Source organism: Camelus ferus, chromosome 7, assembly GCF_009834535.1.
Source record: "Camelus ferus isolate YT-003-E chromosome 7, BCGSAC_Cfer_1.0, whole genome shotgun sequence".
NCBI lineage: Eukaryota > Metazoa > Chordata > Mammalia > Artiodactyla > Camelidae > Camelus > Camelus ferus.
This window is the reverse complement of record NC_045702.1, coordinates 22,689,698-22,710,352: the sequence shown is the minus strand read 5'-3', so window position 1 is coordinate 22,710,352 and position 20,655 is coordinate 22,689,698. Positions and strand designations below refer to the sequence as shown.

The window sequence follows — 20,655 nt, the reverse complement described above, 5'->3', positions numbered from 1 at the left end:
ATACTTTTCTTTAGACTACATTCCTAAAAATAATGATATACACTAAGCAAATTCACTCCAAAAATATTTCACCAACAGCCACTCTCACCAAGCATATATGGAAAAATCAGTATAATTACCTTTTAATAATTACTATCATAACTTTTTAAGTCTTTGTAAATTCAGTAGGAGGAAAACAGTCTTTCACTGTTGATTAAATGGACTGTCTTTGTGAGGCTTAACATGTTTTTCACATTTTTATTAACATTTACAAATTTTGCCAATTGATCTCTTGGAGATATCATAATTTGTATCAATTTAGCTGGCTTTTTAAAATATTTAGATATTATCCTTTGACACAACAACCCAAATGTATCTCCTACTTTATCTTCCATTTAAAACTGTGCTTATGGCAATTTTTAATATTCAAAAGTGTTACATTTTACTAAATCAAATGGGTCTGTTTTCTCACTGTAATTCCTTTGACTGATTTTAAGCTTCTCCATTCAAATCTGAATTGTCTTATATCTTCTGTACTGTCTTCCTTTGTTCTTTTGCTTCTCCTTTTCACCCTACTCTGAAATAAATTCCAAATGGATAATACTCTCTTATATGGAGAAATCATAATCAAAATCATAATTGATTTTACTGTAAATTGATAATCAATAAAATGTCCTTTCCCACTGAGTTCTAACTCACCTTTATCTCATCATAAGTTCATACGTATGTACGTACATATACCTGGATAAACTGCTTTATCTATTTATCCATTTATCATTATTATATGCTTCTGGCTATTTATATCTGGTTCCATTTATCATATGTCTAGCCTGGTACTAACTCTATACTGGATTGCTTATTGTAGCTTAACATTATGCTTAAATATTAAATGGTTGGTAGGATTAATTTTTTTCTTCAAAATCATTTTAGCTATTTTTACTCATTTTTTCTCACAGCTAAAATGTAAAATATTATTTCAAAGTCTAGAAAATAATCCTTTGTCATTTTGGTTGGAATTATACAACGCCTGAATACAGACTTATTCAGAAAAGATTAACATTTTCCCTATATATAGTTTTTCTGTCTACAAACAAGCAATATCTCTCAGTAAAATTGTCTTCATATAAGTCTTTCCTTTTTTGGGGGTTCACTTTATTCCAAGACATTTTAAATATTTTTTGCAAAGAAAACAGTTTCATTTCCCATATATTAGTCAATGATTTCTTACTAGTATGTATGAAAGTTCTTAATGTTTTAATATTAATTTTCTGTTTCATCATCTTCCTGAAGTAAGTACATCTAATATGTTTTTCAATTTATTGTCTTGAGATCAAGTCATTTAAAAATAATCATAATAGTACTTCTCCGTTTCTAGGAGTAGTCTCTGTAATTTCTGTTTCATGCTTTAACACATTGGTTAAATCTTGTAGAATATTAATAATAGTGCTAATAGGACTAATCCATCTCTGTAAGAGGAATAACTATAAATATATAATTGATTATAGGCTGAGAGCTGTGCTTTATCATGTTAAACATTTATTCCATTTCCAGTTTGTTTATTTATGTTTTTGTACTTGTAACAGAAATGAGAATTGTATTTTAATCCAATGGCTTTACAGAATCTTATATTTATCATTGTCTTATTTGACCTATTAGTGTGTTTGTAGTACATTTCTTAATATTAAGTGATACTCCTTTCCCATAGCTTAAAGGTATTTTACACAAGGAAATCTGCTTCAAAATCAGACTACAGTATTCAGAGACTCTCACAATTGTATATTTGGAAAATTTGCAGTAAGTCCCTAAAATCAACAAGGTTTCTAAAGAAAAGAAAGTGCTGATAAATTCCATCTCTATGTCAGCCTCTGTGATCAGGAAAGTGTTTACATATGTTCCTTAGAATACTGAGCATTGAAACGGTTAGACCACTATCTCAGTGTGAGTTTAGACAAACTGCTTCATTCAGGGAATTCAGTCACAACATGAAGGTTTGCATTAAGTAATTCCAAAACTGATTCCTCTCTCAGATTCTCACAGATTCTATGTGATTCTTAACTGTGTCTTCGCTAGCCCAACCAAAGCTCACTCACCAAGAGAAGCAAAGGGATTCAGAGACCACAGCATCACCCCTCGCCGGTTTTCACCTCTCTTCTCACTTTAAACTGTCCCCCTAAGTCACTTATAGAGACTTCCTAAATGTCCCTTTCAGCCACAGGGAGCATCCAGGACAACTCATTTTGTACTGCTTGCTTCTTGTCACTGATGATTTGGAACAAGTCTGACGTCCAACCTAAGTTCCACTAATAAGATCCAAGTTTCTGAAGAAGTTAGAATTGGGACTTAAAAATATATATGTTAATCTCGGCATGTGTCCTAAATAAAGAGTAGCTAAATTCTAGAAATGTAGATGGCTTTCGGCTCCCTACCCTGAGGACTTAGAAAACCAATATAAGGAGAATCAAACAAAGCAGACAGACAGATGTTTGGATTTCTGGAAGTTTTAGTACTTATAGCCAGTTCTTTCCTTAGACCCCTCTACATTCTGCCACGGGGTTTCTTGACACACCCTCATAAATTCTTCCTTTTAGCTTAAGCAAGCTTCAGTTGGTTTCTGTTACCTACAAAGAACCCTAATTAGTATGCTGCTGTGCCTACCCTGCTCAACTACAGAGAAGTAAGGAGATATCTCTTGAATTCTATGCAACACGTTTTCTTTATGATGAATAAGGTTCTCATGGCAACAGGAAAATCTCTGATTCTATACATGATGTACAGGATTAATATTTTATTGCCTATAGACCAGAGCAGAGTAAGGAATTGACATTGCTGCTTAAGTACCCGAAAAATCTGAACTCCTCTTCTTTATTTTATGTGTTTCTTCTGATAAATCTTGGCACTTAAAAAATTTATGGAAATAGCATTTTGTTCAAATGGTAGCAATAAAAGCAATCCTAAAAGGCAGGTCTTTGTTTCCCTCTGGCTCCCCAAGTAAAGTTTTGTTAAATAACATTGCTTATTAGGCTGTCAAAGTCTTGTATGATACTTTTCTCTTAGAAATAATTTCTAAGAAAATTCATTCTCTCCTGAAAAATAGGTAGGCTTGCTTCTGTCATGTAATGAAACTTATCTATTCCACTGAATGTCCCTTTGCATTTTGGCTGTTTGGGAGGCTCAGAACTTAACGTAGTCCTTCATTCCGGTGACCAAATTTGTTTCTTCTTCCTTCAATAGTTTAGATGCCGCGCTTCTATTTGAATAGCCCTATGCGTCTTTTTATCAGAAACAGGCAAGGTATCAATAATGAATGAATGCTAATAGATAAGCCAATAATGAAATTTTAAAAATTGATAAACATACTGAAAGTCACTGCAAATCAAATGATATATTTCATGATCATTTGGTTACACTCAGGTCTTTTACCCTATTATTATTATTATTACCAGCTATTGGAACACAGGCAAGTTTCAAGCCATTAGCAAAACACAGTTCCAAGGAGCTCAGAGAGTCTCTTTTAGGTTCATACACTAAAATTCATGTATGTTACATGATTCTCATCTGGAGTACACTCTTGTATCAGACACAGCTCTGTTATGTTTCAGCAGGTTCCTATTGCTTTCAAGATTAAGGATAAATCTTAAGGATGACTTGTGAGACCTCTCATGGCCCATCTGGTCCGGTCTACTGCTTTACCCTTATCTCTGACACTCATCTCCAGATCTCAGCTGTCCCTAACGCCCTAGCTAGAGGGGCATGTTTCCCTCTTATAAACTCTTAGTCCAGCACAACTCTTCCTTTAGTGCTCACTGCAGATTATGTAATTATACCTTTGTGTGCTTATTTGATTACTAAGTTCCCCAAGAAACTCTATCTCTCATGTCTTGTTTTGACTGTTTTTACCTGTAGTGTATCTTTAGCATCTATCATGATGCTTAACACATTCTATGTACCCAATAAATATCTCTTGACTAAATTTATGAAGTTTTATGTCTGTTTCTGTGTCCATAGTGGATTGAAAGAAGCAAATTATGGAAGGGACCAGTTCCTAGAACTACTACAACAATAGCAGTCTGATGATGTAGAAGGGGAAAAAACTATAAAAGGTGGACAGAAGAGCTCAGAAATTATTGGAGTCTAGAGGCAAATTGTCTTAATAATCCTTAAACATCAAGACATTTTAATAGTCTTTAATAGCATCATTATTTTACAATATGGTATAATCATTAAAGTCATCAAGGAAGGGTTAGGTTTTTATCTATGGTTAAGATAGGAGAAATATAGTAATTCACCTTTAAAATAGTTGAATCCAATGTGTCTTTAAAAGATTTCCCTGTCTTCTAGAGAACAGCTTCAGTTATGGAAAAAATATATTCATTTGCATTCCTCATCACACCTCTTAGCAATCTGGATAAGTAAAGTGTTCCCCACCTCACATTAGGATAAATAGCCCCCTCTTTTGTAACACTCCTCTTTTGCTCCATTTAATAATTATAAGAAAATTATTTTCAAATTCCCCTTTCTATTTATATTCTTAACAAAAGGCTCAGTGTTATGTAATGTGTCACCAAATTCTGCTGAAAAAGAGGATGCTTTGTGTTGAATGTAAACCAAATTGTGTCTCATGTTGCCTGAACAAAGCAAAAGAAGAAGTTTCCACTTGAATTCTAAATTGAAGATGACCTTGTGCTTTTTTGAGAAAGGCTGGCAGCTGAGGTCACTGGAGTGTATTATGATGGACAGTGCAGTGCTGCGCGTGGCTCGGAGGCTTGTCCACTGTGTGGATTACAGCCAAACAGAAAGAATTAGACAGCTCAGAGCATTCTGTCATTTCAGTTGAAATAATGGTCAAAGTCATGGGCAACAACCATTACAACTTTCATGAAAGAATAGCATTCAATAGTTCCATCACTTGAGACAGGCAGTTTGGCTATTCTCTGCTGAACACTATGAATCCAGCATATTCTGTATCAATTTCTTGTGACACTTACAGAAGCAGCCTTTCTGCTTCTGCAGTAGCCAAATCCCATCTATGCTGCCCTGTGTGTAGTTCTATCTTACACGACGCAGCTCGTTGCTTCAAATTGACCAAATCATTGAAAGAAATACAAGGAAAAAGAAGACGCAGAAGCTTAACACAGCACTCTTAGAATGTGAATATATAGCAGTTTCAATTCACCCCCCTTCCTCACATCATCTCACTGTTTAACATGTTTAAATCGGGTTCACAACAAAATGTCTGCAATTCCTTCTCTAATAATGGCATGAACAAAACATTTTCAAAGAAATCTAATCTGTTGTCAGTGGTGCCAAATGAGCCTCCTAAGTTATTTCTGAAATAGTGATATTTTGATTGATAGAGGCTTATTTTTAACTTCTGCTTCTTCCAGGAGCAGCTTAATGGTAGCACAAAAAAAAAATATGTTTGAGATTTAAAAGCAGGTGGAAAAACTCACACTTCTGATTAAAAGGGGAACCGCTTCTAATCCTGTGCTTTCTACTCTGCTTGAGTAGATTCTATATATAGGGAGAAAAAGAAGAAAAAACAATAAAAACACCCTGTCACTTCTGAAGTATGTAGATACCAAAAAAAAAAAAAAGTTTTGACTTACCATTGAAATTCACAGCTCGAATATAACCGAGAAGTTCTTTCCCATCAATGGTACTCATTCGTGGGCAAAGGCCAATGTATCCAGGGCAGAGATCTTTGTGCATATTGTGCAGAGCATAAGCCATGGAATACACGGCATCAATCACAAACTGGACCTTTCCTTCTTGTTCATAAGATGAATCCCGTGCAATTCGCTCCAGCCCTGCAAAATAAAAAGCCAAAGCATCAGCTGGGGTTAGATTCCACTACGAGATGGCACGAGGGCTGTTTTCATCACTTGAGGCACACATAATGCAACAGAAATATTTGATTGTACTCCTGATTATCTTAGTCCTATCCTTACTAAGCCAGGTTTTTAAACTGGGTATTAAATTTTTTTATTTGGAAAGAACAGAAACTATTTCATTAGCAACCAAAATATATAAAATAAATAAGAGATGTAGAGTTTCATTATCTTTCTTTCCACCTTATTGAGTCCTATTATACTATACGTTCTAGTAATTACCTAGCAGTTTGGTAGTGACTTGATCTTTTAAGTAAAATGTGCAGACTGTTGTTCTTTCATCCACTTCAGCTCCCAGAGCATCGTTTAATTAGTGGCCCATAGTGAGATCTCTCCACCCCACTCCCGCCCCAGGTCTGTTCTTGTTCTGTAATGTGTTCAGTTTGGGAGCTTTTTTTGTAACTACTAAATCACAATATTTCCTTAAGTGAAACTGCTTATCTTTAGAAGAATCATTCAATTAATTTTCCTCTTGAACTCAACTTTTTATTTGTTTTTATTTTAAAATTTTTTCAGTTTATTGATATATAATTGACATATAACATTGTGTAAGTTTAAGAAATACAATGTGATAATTTAATGTACATATATATTGTGAAATGATTACCAAAATAAGGTTAGATAACACGTCCACCTCACATAGTTGCCTTTTTTCCTTGTGCTGAGAACTTTTAAGATCTAATCTCTTGAAAACTTTCAAGTATACAATACTGTATTAGTTAACTATAGTCACCTTGCTGTACGTTAGATAAAAGATATAGAGCTCTTGAAAGGAATTCTATTCAGAATAACTCTACCTCTTTTTAGGTGTATTTGAGGATAAGAACTGGCATTGGAGATTACCTTTAGCTTGGTGTTTTATCATTTAATATGCAACAGAAGCATACAATGAAAAATGGAAGATAAACTTGATGTTAAAATCAGATGATGTAGAATTAGTTATAATACAACATCCTTGTTTTGAAGATAAGGAGACAGACTGAAGAGGCGAAATTCCCCTTAGGACACATAGAGCAGATACAGGAACCATTCCCAGGTCTCAGATTCAAAATCCAATATTCTCTCAATCCCCAAGGAAATGTGGTAGATGGCAAGAATGTTGGGCACTCAAGAAAAAAACTATAGAAAGGACACTGAGCGCTCATTAAAGGGACAAAAAGGGATCTCTCTTCACTTCCACATCCCCCTAAACCTTATACATCCAGTAATACTTGGAGAGATCAAAAGCAAGCACTTTAAATTTTCCCATAAATGTCAGTTAGTGAACTTTGATAATCAGTCTTTACGTTCAACAAATACTCCTTTCTTCACACATAAGCATATTTCCTCTAAATTTAGACAGATGAAGTAAATTTTTTTTTTAATATTTGGGTTTTTACACTGATAAAACCAGTGACTTTCTTCTAGACAGATGTAGTGGTCAACTCATTCATTTTTATTCATACAATCATTGAACAAGTTTTCCTCTGGTCTCGATCACTTGTTACACTCAGGTCCTTTCAATGCTGTGGGTCATTGCTCTTCCCCCTGAAGTCTGTCATGATGCTGAATTCGGCTCCTCCCTTTCTACATGCCTTTTCAGACTTTCTGATGGCTCAACTTTCCATTCCCCAAGATTGAGTCCTCTTTTTTCCCTCCAATCTCAGAATCCATTCATTCTAAATGCATCCAACTCTTACTACTTCTATGGTCTAGAAATATAAAGTGAAATCCAAAATGTTGGTTACAGAATCCAAAACATTAGATCGACTCACAGTAATCAATTTAATTCACTGTGGAATCTAGCTTCCTGGAAAATTAGTATGCTAGAACTTTCCTGTCACCTAACTTCCAGCCCACATGTTCAATTGCCTACAACATTTCTATAAAGTTTGCCTCCGTATCAAACTCATCAGATCCAAAACCAGGCTATCATTGTAGGAAATTATATTATGATTTTCCTAAAACTTCCTACTGAGGAAGTTTTGCAGGTTTGGGAGCACAAGGAGAGAGGGCAGATCTAACAAAGAGCCTCTTCAAGGCGCCAAAAGGTACATTGTCTCCTTCAACCTGCCTTCACTGCATGATCTAAGCTAAGATTAGTGTTGCTGTGGAGGTTCTGTCCTCTCCCTGTCTCTGTGGGGCACCTCGTCTCCTAGGTCCTAGGATAATACCGCTTATGTCCAGAATATCGTCAAGTGACCTGGGAACATAGCCCTTTCAGCTTCTAAAATTCCTCTCCCACAGTTTTAACCATGAAATAAGCAATTTATGAATAAATATTGAAGAATGATCATAGCAACCACAAAGATTCAGTTATTTCTTTAAAGACCTGATCTGATGACAAGTCACTTGTTGTTCCGGGACCGAGTAGTTTCTCAGGACGTAGGATCAAAACCTGGACAGTCCTGGGCAGACCAGCATGGCTGCTTATGAAGAAAGAGGCACGTGACGAGGGAAATTTAGTAATATGGGACTGAAATAGGGTAGATCCCTAGGTCTGTAAAGAGACCTTGTGTTTCATTGATTTCCCATCATTAAACTTGATGATTGACAGTGAAGACAAGGCATCCCAGAGCAGGTGCCCCCATCTTGGTTATCTTCTTACGTGTAGATTCCTCAGCGCCACTCCAGACTTACTGAATCAGAATCTCCCAACTTGAGGGCATGAATAATTTGTAATTTCAGATCACAGGTGTCTAACTGTTGGGCTGCTATGATAAATTATCATGGACTGAGTGGCTTGTAAACAAGAGGAATTTTATTTCTCACAGCTCTGAGCCTGCAAGTCCTGGCTCAGGATGCCAGCCTGGCTGGGTTCTGATGAAGGCTCTCTTCTGGCATTTCAGGCGGCCGTTTACTTATGGCAGAGAGCAGAGAGGAAGCAAGCTCTCCCGTGACTCTTCGAAGGGCACTAATGCCATTCACGAGGGCCCTACCCTCATGACGGTATCTAATTCTAATCACCTCCCAAAGGTCCGCCTCCAAATACCATCACATTAGGGGATAGGGTTTCAACACAAGAATTTGGGGGAACACAGTCTGTCTATAGCACTCACATTCCAGGTTATGAAGTTTGCATTGCTGCTCGGTAAACCTCTCCGCTGCACGCACGCATGCACGCACGCAAGCGCTGGCATCTTTTATGTGAGCATTACTATTTATTTATCTGATTTTGTTTTCTTTTATGAATTTTAAAGAAAAAAAGATTTCTATGTCTACATTACTACAGGGTAAACTGTGGTGAGCAGGCACTAAATTGGCAGAAAATGCCAAAGGCAAAATTGATTCAAAGAAAGTAATGACAATGAGAACATTAAGGAATTTGGAAATTTTCCACAATCCACGTGATATATGGAAGAGCTAGCTGTGTATGAATATTTTATATTTTAAAATTTGCTCTGCACCCAGATGTTCTGGACTTAATACATTAGAATTTTATTTTAATGCTACTGCAACCTCCTATCAATCTATAAAGCTATTTCTGAGCATTCAATAATTGAGATAAAGTTATATACAACACTTTCCTAATATATTTTAATATAGATACCCCAACTGAATAGACATACTCTTCCTTGGATTTCCCCCCTCCAATATTTTTCAACTTCATATATAATGAGTTTATATTACTTCTCAAAGACCACAGCATCTCAGTAAAGGAAAACATCTAAATTTTCACTAGTCAAACTATTTATTTCCTTGACTAGTTATAAACTCCAATTAGCTTGAGTGAAGATTAAATACATCCAACTTTGCTTTTTTTTTTTCTTTTAAAGTAAACATTCAGAAGGTTGTCTAGGGGCTGTTGCCACATGACTCAAGTGAGACTTTTTCAGAAATCAATGTATGAACGTAGTGTTAAACAGAAAGACTGAACACGGTTACCATTTCTAAATTTAAAAAGAAATCACCTGATTTCTTTTCTGACTGTTTAGATAATGTGTTTTTCTATTCCCTAACACTTCAAGCTCACAACCCTTCAGATTTTACAGGAGCCAGAGTTTGCCCCCTACTTCCTGTATTTGCTTCTGTCTTTCATCTAAAAGTGGAATTGGGGAAGCTGACAGTAACTCCTCAACTTAATTGGCTGTTAAATTTCATTATGCTATAGTTTCTAAAGTTAGCATTAATGTGTTGTTATAAAGTGCTAAATATTGTCAAAGGCTGTATGCCAGCTATCCATTTAAAACACTGATGGTAAAGTTGTGATGTGTTTTAGTGTACAGCTTAAAATTAACAACATATAGCGAAGTGTTTGTGTGATGGGAGATGAAGTCAGCCTTATAAAATGTATAGCAAGATTGTTTTATGTTTTCATTAATGAAATCTAAAACTCTGACAGTATCTCACATCCTTGGAACACAAGGTAAATTCTTATTGGTCCAGGAATACCACATGGGCCTCCGTTAAGGTTTTTTGCACATCAAAGTGCATCCTTTTGAGTTTTGTTCCCTCTTAGGAAAAAGGCAGATCTGCTCAAGTTTGCAAAGTGCTATATACCTTATAATGTGAGTTCCTGAGATGAGCCTGACATGAATTTTAAATTTGTTGACTGACACATAGTTGTTGAGCTTTGCTTTCTAAGAATTTCTCAGGAGACAGTTTAGTTTTACAAACTGAGATGTTAGGGTCTATTTTCCTTTTCCTGGAATTATTATACAGCTCTTAATGTTAATGTAGTAGTGATCTAGCAAACAGTTGGTCAATTCAGTGGAAATAAAAATGTAAGTCATATTAGTCCTTTCATTCCCAAAAAAGCAAACATCCGATTGGTTGAATTTTTTTTTACTACAGTCTTAGCATGTATTAGAAATAATTCCACACTAAATTTGTAGGTTAAGAAGCATTTCTTTATTTAGCTCCTCTCTGACTTTTTCTTAAGTATGCAGCAACTATTTAAAATAATTAAATCATTTTCTTGTAGTTGCTGTGGGGAGGAAGAAGAATTGGCGAGCTGATATGAATAAACACATTTATGCATATAGAACCAAATTTAAGATTTATTCTGAATTCCGCAAGAACCCCTTTTGCTCCACTACTTGGTACACCAGAGATGAGACTGTCACACTCTGTGTCATGCTTTCCCAAGACTGCACACCTATGTAGTAACTGCAAAGTAGGCAACTCTTAACCCAGGGAGAGTCATGCCAAGAACTGCATTGCACCCTAAAAAGTAATCGCTTTCAAGTGAGCAAACACACGTCAACTTATGGTGAATTTAAACTGTTTGGGTTTCGAGGACACTATAGGAGAAGGATGGGAAAGAAACATTAACACGTTCAACTACACAGAAATATCGACTAAGATACACAAAGAAAATACATGCACCTCCCGAGCCACAGAGGGATGAAGACATGCACCTGCAGTAAGGCAGAAAGACAAACTGACTAAGAGGCAGCTGGCAGAGGAGAAAGAGGACTGCCTAGTCAGGCAGAGCTGGTTGCAAGTCCCAGCTGCTCAACTCAAAAGGCCTGGGACACTTTCTTGAGCCTCAGTAACTAAGCCTGGGCCTTCAACTGGGAAAGTTGCCCACAGGGACCTCCATGATGGAGTCCCCATCACTCCAGCCTCATCTGCTGGTAGCACCCCTACTTCTCTCTGCTCCACCATCAGGTCCTCGAATATAACCTGAGATCCTCAAACCACAAGACTTCACTTAGATGTTCACTCTGTAACTTTCTTCACACCTTCACAGATGTCTCCTTCTCAGCCTCCAAGCTTCAGGTAAGATGCCAACTCAAGTTAGGCTGCAGTAGTGATATTGAATAATGGGTTTTTTTTTTTCAATTTAGCAGCTCAGATCAGATCAAAGAGCATCTTAAATGCTAGGTTTAAATACTGAATATTGTTCAATTGGAAACGGAGAACCAAGACTGGAATTTAAAATTATTTCTGGGAGTGATGTGTAAAGCAAATTGAAACAAACATAAGTTGAAGGTAGAGATCCAAGTTGGGAGGCAGGGCAGAAATAGGCTGAAACAGAAAAGAAGAAAAAGAATGAGAGAAAATATATTTCAGATGTCAAACTGATGGTATTTGGACATGTGATTAAATATGAAAGTAAGAGTTGGAGGCAGCCAACATCTAAAGGGTTTTGAGGCTAGGTAGTAGAATATTGGCCCCATTGACAGAATTTGGAAGATCAAATGAACAATAAGTTTCCAATTATGACAGTTAAAAGGACTGATTTTTAAGATTCTGTAGTGTTGATTACATCCTTTAATATATTCTGGACTTTATATAAAGATGTTGAATTTCTTACAGAATAAAGGTCCAGATGTTTAGAGTAATCATGCAATAGTGATGCGGTTGATCATTTACTTGTAACACTGCAATGATTTATGCTGCCTTGGAGTGAAGCACCTTATGCTGTGCTGCCTAAAGAACAATGGCTTAAGAAGTCAAAGACTTGTGTTCTAGTTATAACAGTGACCAAATGACTTTGTGTCCTTGGTCAAGTCATGATCCCTCTGGTATTTATTGACTTCTCAGTAGAAACTGGAGGAGTAAACAAGATGATCAATCTGGGTCTCTCAGTTCTAAAATTCTGGATTCTAGGGCATGTTCCCTTATTCCTGTTTCCTTCTTACACTTTCTAAGATGACTTGAAGATTGTATTAGGGTATGACTGAAAAATACCACTCAAGTCAAGTCTCCAAAACAGTCTGGAGCACCCAGTAACTGGGCAACCATGGAGACCTGGAATTCTGCACTAACAAAAAATAAAATACTGAATTTCAGCCTGGATGTTTCTTCCTGCATGCTCAGACTGATTAACTGAGTATTGGGCTGCACGCCCAGGCCTACAAGCCCTGTAGTTGCCCAGTCCTGAGACTGAAGAAAGAGTCCAGAAATAGCAACAGAGACATTGATGGTTTATTGGACAGTGGATCTTAAGCAAAATGTCCTAGAGTTACTCTCCACCATTTACAGCAGTCAGGACATGGCCGCAATGTTTCCTACTTGGGGGAGAAGGAAGCTACCATTTACAGGGGGAATTGACATCAGGTTGGTTCATCATTTACCAGGGAAACCAGCAGATGGGGTTGGGGGCAAGCACGCAGGCAGTTACTAATTAAGCCCCATAATTATGAGGATTGGATAGTCATGGAGTGAAGAAGGAACTGGTAGAGCAGGGGATGTACAGAGAGCAAGAGAACAGCCACCTTGAATGGCCTGACCAGCCACCGAGTCCCTACATTGTCATTATTCTTAGACTTGAGCTATGTATGGAATCTGGTTCCTCACAAAGCAGAAAAGTTTCCAGTCGTCTTTTGATTTAGATCTGTCAACTGAAAAAACATCCACAACCTTAAAGTTGAGAGTTATGTTTTATTTGGTAGAATTTCTGAGGACTTGAGCCCAGGAGGTAGCCTCTCAGATCTCTCTGAGGGACTCCTCCAAAGAGGCAAGGGAGGAGCCAGAATATATAGGAGTTTTGGCAACAGATGCCAGGGAGTCAGAACATAAAAAGATTATTGTTAATAAAAGAAAACCAGATATCTCAAGATAAGGAATTTAGCACTTTTCTATGTATGGAAAGGAGCAACAGTCTGGGCTCACTGAAATCATTCCTTTGATAAGCACCTAGCTATCTAGGGCCAGTGTCTTGTTCTTTCCTATCCTGAGTTCCCTCAGGGAGCACTGTTGAGGGGCAGCAGAGGCCTGGTTGCCTACTTTTCTCCATCCTGAGTTCCCTCCACTGTCTGGGGAGGCAGTAGTGGCTGATGACTTGATGGCCGTAACATCCTTTGTTTACTGATATGGCAGGCAACATTTTTCATTTACAGATCCAATGGTTAAAGGAATCAATTATGGAAAATCAATTATGGAAACGTGAAAGGGAAGTGGGGAGGGCACAAATAACTTAAATGGGCAGGACTCTTAGCAGATATCTTTTCTTTGATTCTAAATTATTATCACTCCTTTTTTTATAGATAAAGGAACTAAGACTCAAAAAGTTGAGTAATTTACCCAAGAGCACATAGCTACAGCAGTAAATGGTAAAATCAGGTTTGACCCACCACCTCTGCCATTTACTACTTAACTTTCTCCTCTTCTGTGAAAGTTTCTTTGATTCTCCCAAATCAGGCTTAACTTTCACTTCTCTGAACTCTTGTTTAATGTTAAGAATTGGACCCATGATTGGCTTGTTTCCTAAGTTAAGTAGTAAGTAGAAATTGTGTGTGTGTGAGTTTGTGTGTCTGCGTCTGTGTTTGTGTGTGCGTGTGAATCTCTAAAGAGCATAATGAAGCAGGAATTAACAATATTGTAAAATAATATATATACTCTTACAGAACTACTAACAAATGACAATATCTATTTTGAAGTGTACTGAAAAGGGGAAAGACATTTCTATAACATTTTAAGCATTTTTCTGAACTACCAAAAAAAGTATAGTTTTATTTGTGAATTTCAACCATACATCTAAGATAAAATTGAAATAAAATGGCTGGAATTCATAAGCAAGATGATTGGATATTTGTGATGAAAGCCAAAACTATTAAGGCTTATAAATTGGTATTTCTAAAAATTAGAAGAGCATTTTCACTTTGGAGAGTAAGAGTGTATTTGTGTGTATGTATTTATGTCTAGAGGATTTCTCTAGGAACATAACACCAAGCTCAAAAGAGAATTCCGCACATAAGGTCCTGCTTTACAGATTCTACAGTAGGCTTCACCGAGGACCTGTATAAACAGATGTATTAGACTAAGGAACTAATTTGAGCCTTGCCTTATCTATTTACAAAGGGCAGAGAAAATGAGAAGATAAGGGTTCTCTGCTGAAAATCACCTGCTCTCCATCTTCTTCTGTAATTTAAATGTGGTCCCAAGAATGGAAGGCTCTCAGCTGCCTGAGGACATGTCAGGAGACACTTGTAAATCAACTAGTAACTTCTTCCCTTTGTGCCTGGCAGGAATGGAAGATGCTTCAGGCAGGTGCCAGGTGTCCCCTTCAGTGCTAAATTTTCCCATGCAAATGCCCTAGGGTTTTTTTTAAAACACTGAAGAAGCTAAGGTAAGTGGCAAATAAGATTAAGAGTGTATCTTCAGGCAAAACCACCAGTTTAAAAGAAAGACATTCAGAAGAGGAAGTTAATTCACAGATAAATCCCTAGGTCCCCAAACGAAGAAAAGGCATTTGATTAAATTCAAACAGTTGCATTTTTCTACATAATTATCTTAGATCATACACATTGGAGACAAATTTTGATTCAAAATAGTGTGTAAAACTGTTGATTAATAGCAGAGTTAACAGTTGAGTTTTTCTCTTTAAAGCATACTAAAGCTTCTCCATTGAAGAATTCAAAATTTCCTTTAATAATTTCCCCTTCAATGGGTAGAATTTCTATGCCTGGTCTCCTACGACAAAGTAAGTAATTCTTATCATTAGAAACCCTATGATATGGCTTAGGATTTACCTTTTTAAAAATGTGGGTTTTTTTTTTTTTTAGCTACAGAAACAAATCACAGTCTTTGTAGAAATGTTTGGGGGAGAAGTATAAAGAAGAAAAGAAGGAATATATAATAGCCCACCATGTTAACCACCATTTGCACATTGGTCTATTGTCTTATAGCACTCCTCCTTCCCTCTTTATTTTTAAAAATTAAGATAATTATGTGTATACTTTTTAAATATGCAATATGCACTTCACCTATAGTGAGAAATTCCTGACATTGTAAGAAAACATGGTTTTTATGATCCTTGTATTGTGATTCACTTAATGGATTCAGATTTTTGCATTTAACTCTTGATACTTAATGTGACATTTGGTCCAAAGTAAGAATCTAACTTTAGGTTTTCTAAACTGTGACCCAATTCTCCCAGACGATTGAATGAATATTTTTCCATCAATTTATATAAAGTCATTTTAAACACATAGACTCCTATATATTCTTGGAGATGTATATATATATATACATACACACACACAGAGTTTCTGTTCTAGGTCACTTTCTCTTAATACACCAATACTCCCTTTTTTATAATTATTATAATTCTGTAATAAGTTGTACCATCTGTTCATGCAAATTCGATCAGTACCTTTATTTTTTAAATTATTAATTATTTTCTCAAATAAACTTTAGAATTATTTAAAATTGTTCCAAAAATTGAAGCTCTTATTAGAATTGCATCAGTTTTTAAAATTAGTTGCAGAAGACTTGACATAGCTGCACTATTCAGTCTTCCCATCTGGGGACACAAGATCTCCAACCACTCAAATCTTCTTTTGGAATCCTCACTCAGAAAGATTTGTCACTCCCTCATTTATTTTTAAGTAACTCCTCAGTATTTTGTGTTTTCAAGCTTTATGAAATAGAATTTTTAATTTTATTTTTAAATCGGTTATTCAGGGTATGATTCATAAATTTCAATTCATCTTTAAGGCTCAACATTTTCTTCTCCCCTTATTTAAACTCTACACATCCAAGAAGGCCCGGATTACGTCCTCTCTTCTACAAAACAAAAACTGCCAAAAAGCATGGGCTCTGAGATCAGACAGATGAAAATTTGAAACCATGCCTCTTGAATCTCTTATCCTTTACTCATAAAATGGAAATTTATACCTACTATTGAGCCAATTACTGTCCTTCAAAGTCCAACGACCCCCATCTCTGGGCTCTCAGATAAAGTACATTCTTTACTGGGCGTGTTTCCCCTAACAACAATTGGATCATGCGGATGGAGCCCTCATGAGTTGGATTAGTGCCCTTATGAAAGAGACCCTGGAGAGCTCCCTTGCCTCTTCTGCTGTTTGAGGATGCAGTGAGAAGACAGCCGTGTGTGGACCAGGAAGGTGGCCCTCACCAGACATTGAATCTGCTGCCACCTTTGTCTTGGACTTTCCAGCCTCCAGAACTGTGAGAAATAAATGTTGTTTATTTAAAAAAAAAAAAAAACCCAAAACAAAAAAACACACAACTTTCTGATTCTAAGGGAAACACCCCCAGTTAAGAATGTACTTTATCTGAGAGCACAGAAATGGGGGTCACTGGACTTTGAAGAACATCTGTTGGCCCAACACCTATGTTGCATGCTTGTTGTTGTGAGGATTGAGATAATGTAGGACATCTGGCAAATTATATAGTGAAGAAATGGACACCATTATTTGTTATGTGGGGCTGGAAAATACTTAACCTTCTATAATGTGCAACACTTTTCCAATTACACAAATAAAACAAATCACAATTTAAACCCGGGATATATATTCACATACTCATTCAATAAGCATGAAAAGGGTAATTTTGTTCAATGATTAGGAACAACAGTTCTGCAGCCAGTCCTCCTGTGCTCAAATCTCAGGACCATCATTTACTACATCATTGACATTATTTACATTTATGAGAATTTGATTAAGTCCCCCAATATCTTATGCCTCAATTTCCTTGTCTGTAAAATGGAGATATCAATAGTATCTCATCCTATAGAGGTTGCCATAATTAAATGAGTTAATATATTTAAAGCAGTCCGAAGAGCATGTTGGAAATAGTAAGTGTGATATAAGAGGATGTTGTCATTCTTATCATCACCTTTATTAACATCATTCATTAAGCCTGTGTGATATATTAAGCACTGAGCTGGATGCAATGGTAAACAGAACTCACCTAGTCCCTGATGTCATGGAATGACACTAGGACTAAGATCTAAAGGAGAAACAGGAGTGAATTAGGTGAGAAAGGGAAGTAGGGGAGCACAAATGGCAGGTGACAGTGATGGCAAAGGCCTAGTTAAAGAAGAGCCCCAGAACTTGTAGTTAATGAAATAGGAATGCTCATGCTAAAGCCACCGTAAAACTCATCCCATTTGCTGTTTTTAAACTTCATGACATGACCTCCTAGTGGTTCTTAAAATCAATGTAGTAAGTCAGAAACAGCATATCTTTAAAATAAAGAAAATTGGCAGAAATCAAGTGCATTGCATATAGTAATGGGAAATACTGTTTCCTGAAACTTATTTCAGTTACAAAGTGTATGTTGGGTTGCCACAGACAACAAATTATGAATCTGCTGCAAAGTCAAAAAAAAAAAAAAAAAAAAGGAAACTCACTGAGCTAGGCCAATCTTCTTAGTTTAAAAATGGTGAAACGAGGGTAGAGGAACACTGAATGATTTTTCCAGGTCCAACAGCTCCGAAAGAGGCAGAGCCAAGAATAGAACTTTAACCACTTAATCCCATGACTCTTCCCTTTATATCATGTTGCCTCTTTTCAGCTGCATTCTTATTCCCTTTGTAATTAAGCTCCGTTGAGGATAAGTAAAAGTTGAGGGGATCAGTAAATGAGTCTGCCCATGAGGAATTAAAAGCCTGAAAAGAGTTAATCAAATGAATTGTGGGAAGAAATGCATAGCAAGAAGGTGTGAGTCAGGGTAATGTTCTCTCTCATACCAATTTGACAAGAGTATTGGTGGAAACCAACAACATTCAAAGAACAATGTTTTTTGGTTGAAAATGCCAAAAATGTAAAAGCAAAGGACTTTATAACAGAAGCTTAAATTAAAAAAAGAAAATCAGAAGTGCCTTGAGTAAAAGATGGATATCCTTTAAATGAAAATTTCAGGGTATCTTTGTGTAGTATTGGACACCCAGATGAAAAATGAACACAATTGTGTCCTCTGTACAATGTGGTCCATCCTCTGGGTGACTGACTGGGTCTTTCACTTCTCTTCCCAATTTTAGGGGTCACGGCACAGGCGTAGGTATAATGCCAGTGGCTGATTAAAGCAGGTCGCAATCTGTCTGGGAGAGTTTCTATGCCATCCTTCATAGGGACAGGGACCAGACAAGATGACCTCTCTTGTTGCCTTCCAATTAATTCAATCAGTCTCTGCTTCCATCAGACACCTTCAGGGATGCAAACTGTCCACTCATTCCAAGTCCTCACCAGGAATCAGTAAACACAGAGGCTGCAAACTGCGTTTAATGAATAAGCGGGATTCATCTTTCAGTCATCATTCTTGATTTACAGCTTGTTTCTAAATATTATTTTCTCTCCCCATAATCTGAGACCTCACGAAGGGCAGGGGCTGCATCTGCCTCCTCTGAATACCCACTGGGCATAATATGGTGCCCAAATACGTCTTAGATGAGTATCAACGTTTGTTAAACCAACCTGAATCAAGCTTCTTTCTAAAGAAGGGCATATATCAATAAATAATCCCAACTAGCTGTGCAGAAAGTCTCCATCCCCTTTGCTTTAATATTCTATGAAGTGCCACTCCAGGAAACTATTATGGGATATAATAAAGTACAGCTGGGAAAACTTTTGTCAAATAAACTAAAGCTATGCCTTCTATTTTTATGTTCAAATATATGTACATAAAAGGTAAAGTCAGTAGGGGTGTTTTGTTTTTTGTTTCTCTCTACTCAGACTGGTAGGATAATTTCCATAATAGAGGAAATAGAACATCTGAGACCAACTGCACTAGACAGTGTTGAAACAACAGATCCAAGATGCAGTAAGTGTTCATTTTGAAACTCTCATAAATCTGGAACGTGTGGCTGTATTTCATCACTTCCTAAACAATCAATAAGACATCAGTATTCATTACGCAGAACTCATACACACTGTCACCTAAGATCAAAAATTGTGGCTTTTGACTAGGAACTTAGAACAGAAAGGGAGCAGATTTGTTTGAAGCCTTTTTTTTTTTGTTTCAATCTAACTAATATAAATTGTGGTGTCCTTCAACATCACATATAAACTAAATTATAGCTCACGATTTAGTGTGAGTCCTACATGGACCTAGAAAACGTTCCAAGACAAAAGTGGAGTTCTGGTTCTGTAATCACCATAGGTCTGTTTTGGTAACCAGCTCTGGTTTCACCTTGAGAAACAGTTGGCATCTCCCATTATTACCCCTGTATGCAAATGCAAAAAAATTTTTGAAAATATTTTCATCTTTAAACTTTCAATGCATGCAAATGCAAAAAAGAATTGAAAATATTTTCATCTTTAAACTTTCATCACATGCTTTAAATACCAAAACACATTTTGTGAGAAAAATTATAAATAGAAATTTGATATATTTAGAACCAGTGTGAAAATCATAGCCTGAGATGCACTTTAAATTTATTTCTAACAAGTCTGCTTTTTGGATTCTGTTCTCAGTGGTTTATTTTTACTCCCCAAATTATGTTACTAGCATCAAGGACTTGAGTAGAAAACAGGGAGATATGATAAAGGAAACATTTAGACATAATGCTTCTAGTCTACAAATTTTCATAAACAGCCTTCCTTTTTAGAAACTACAAAGAAGAGACAACATTTACCGGGGTCCATTGTGAGCAAACACCATGCTAGACAAGTTGGATATGTTTTTACATAATCCCTGTGCTAATTCTATAAAGCAAGTTTTATTATTCCCATTTTTTTAATAAGGAAACCGAGTCTCAGAAAGGTTAAAAATCTGCCTGTTATCACAGACGTAGTGAGCTGTAAAGCCAAGACACTAAACTATGTCTGTCTATTCAAACTGTCTTAATTTTTTCATTATAGCTCATCTAAACAATAAAGACTGTGCCCAGGTACAGCATAACGGATTTAGATTAAGATATAAACCTGTTACCAGGTCCTTGGATAGACCTGTCACCTTTATACCTCTGCTCTAAGTGTCTGGTCAACATTTGGCCTTTGACTTTCTATGACAGTCTTGTTTGTTCAGGTTCTCTATGAAGAATCAATTTTTAATATATGAGTTTTCTTTAAACAAATTTTTTTACTTGATTTATTTAAACTAGAAAAAAAGTTCGCCCACTTCTTCCATCCCCTACCCCTTGCCTCTTGCAATCACCAATCTGTTCTATCTA

General features: G+C 36.5%; 1 protein-coding gene across 3 annotated transcripts in view; it reads right to left on the bottom strand.

Annotated features, from left to right (window-relative positions):
- The window catches only part of GRM8 (glutamate metabotropic receptor 8), a 677,086-nt gene that overhangs the window by 251,942 nt on the left and 404,489 nt on the right, over nucleotides 1-20,655 (bottom strand). For all 3 annotated transcript variants that reach the window (XM_032483576.1, XM_032483575.1, XM_032483577.1), the window contains exon 7: nucleotides 5,586-5,786. In XM_032483576.1, the coding sequence (XP_032339467.1) occupies nucleotides 5,586-5,786 (201 nt within the window). The remainder of the gene's footprint in view (nucleotides 1-5,585; nucleotides 5,787-20,655) is intronic.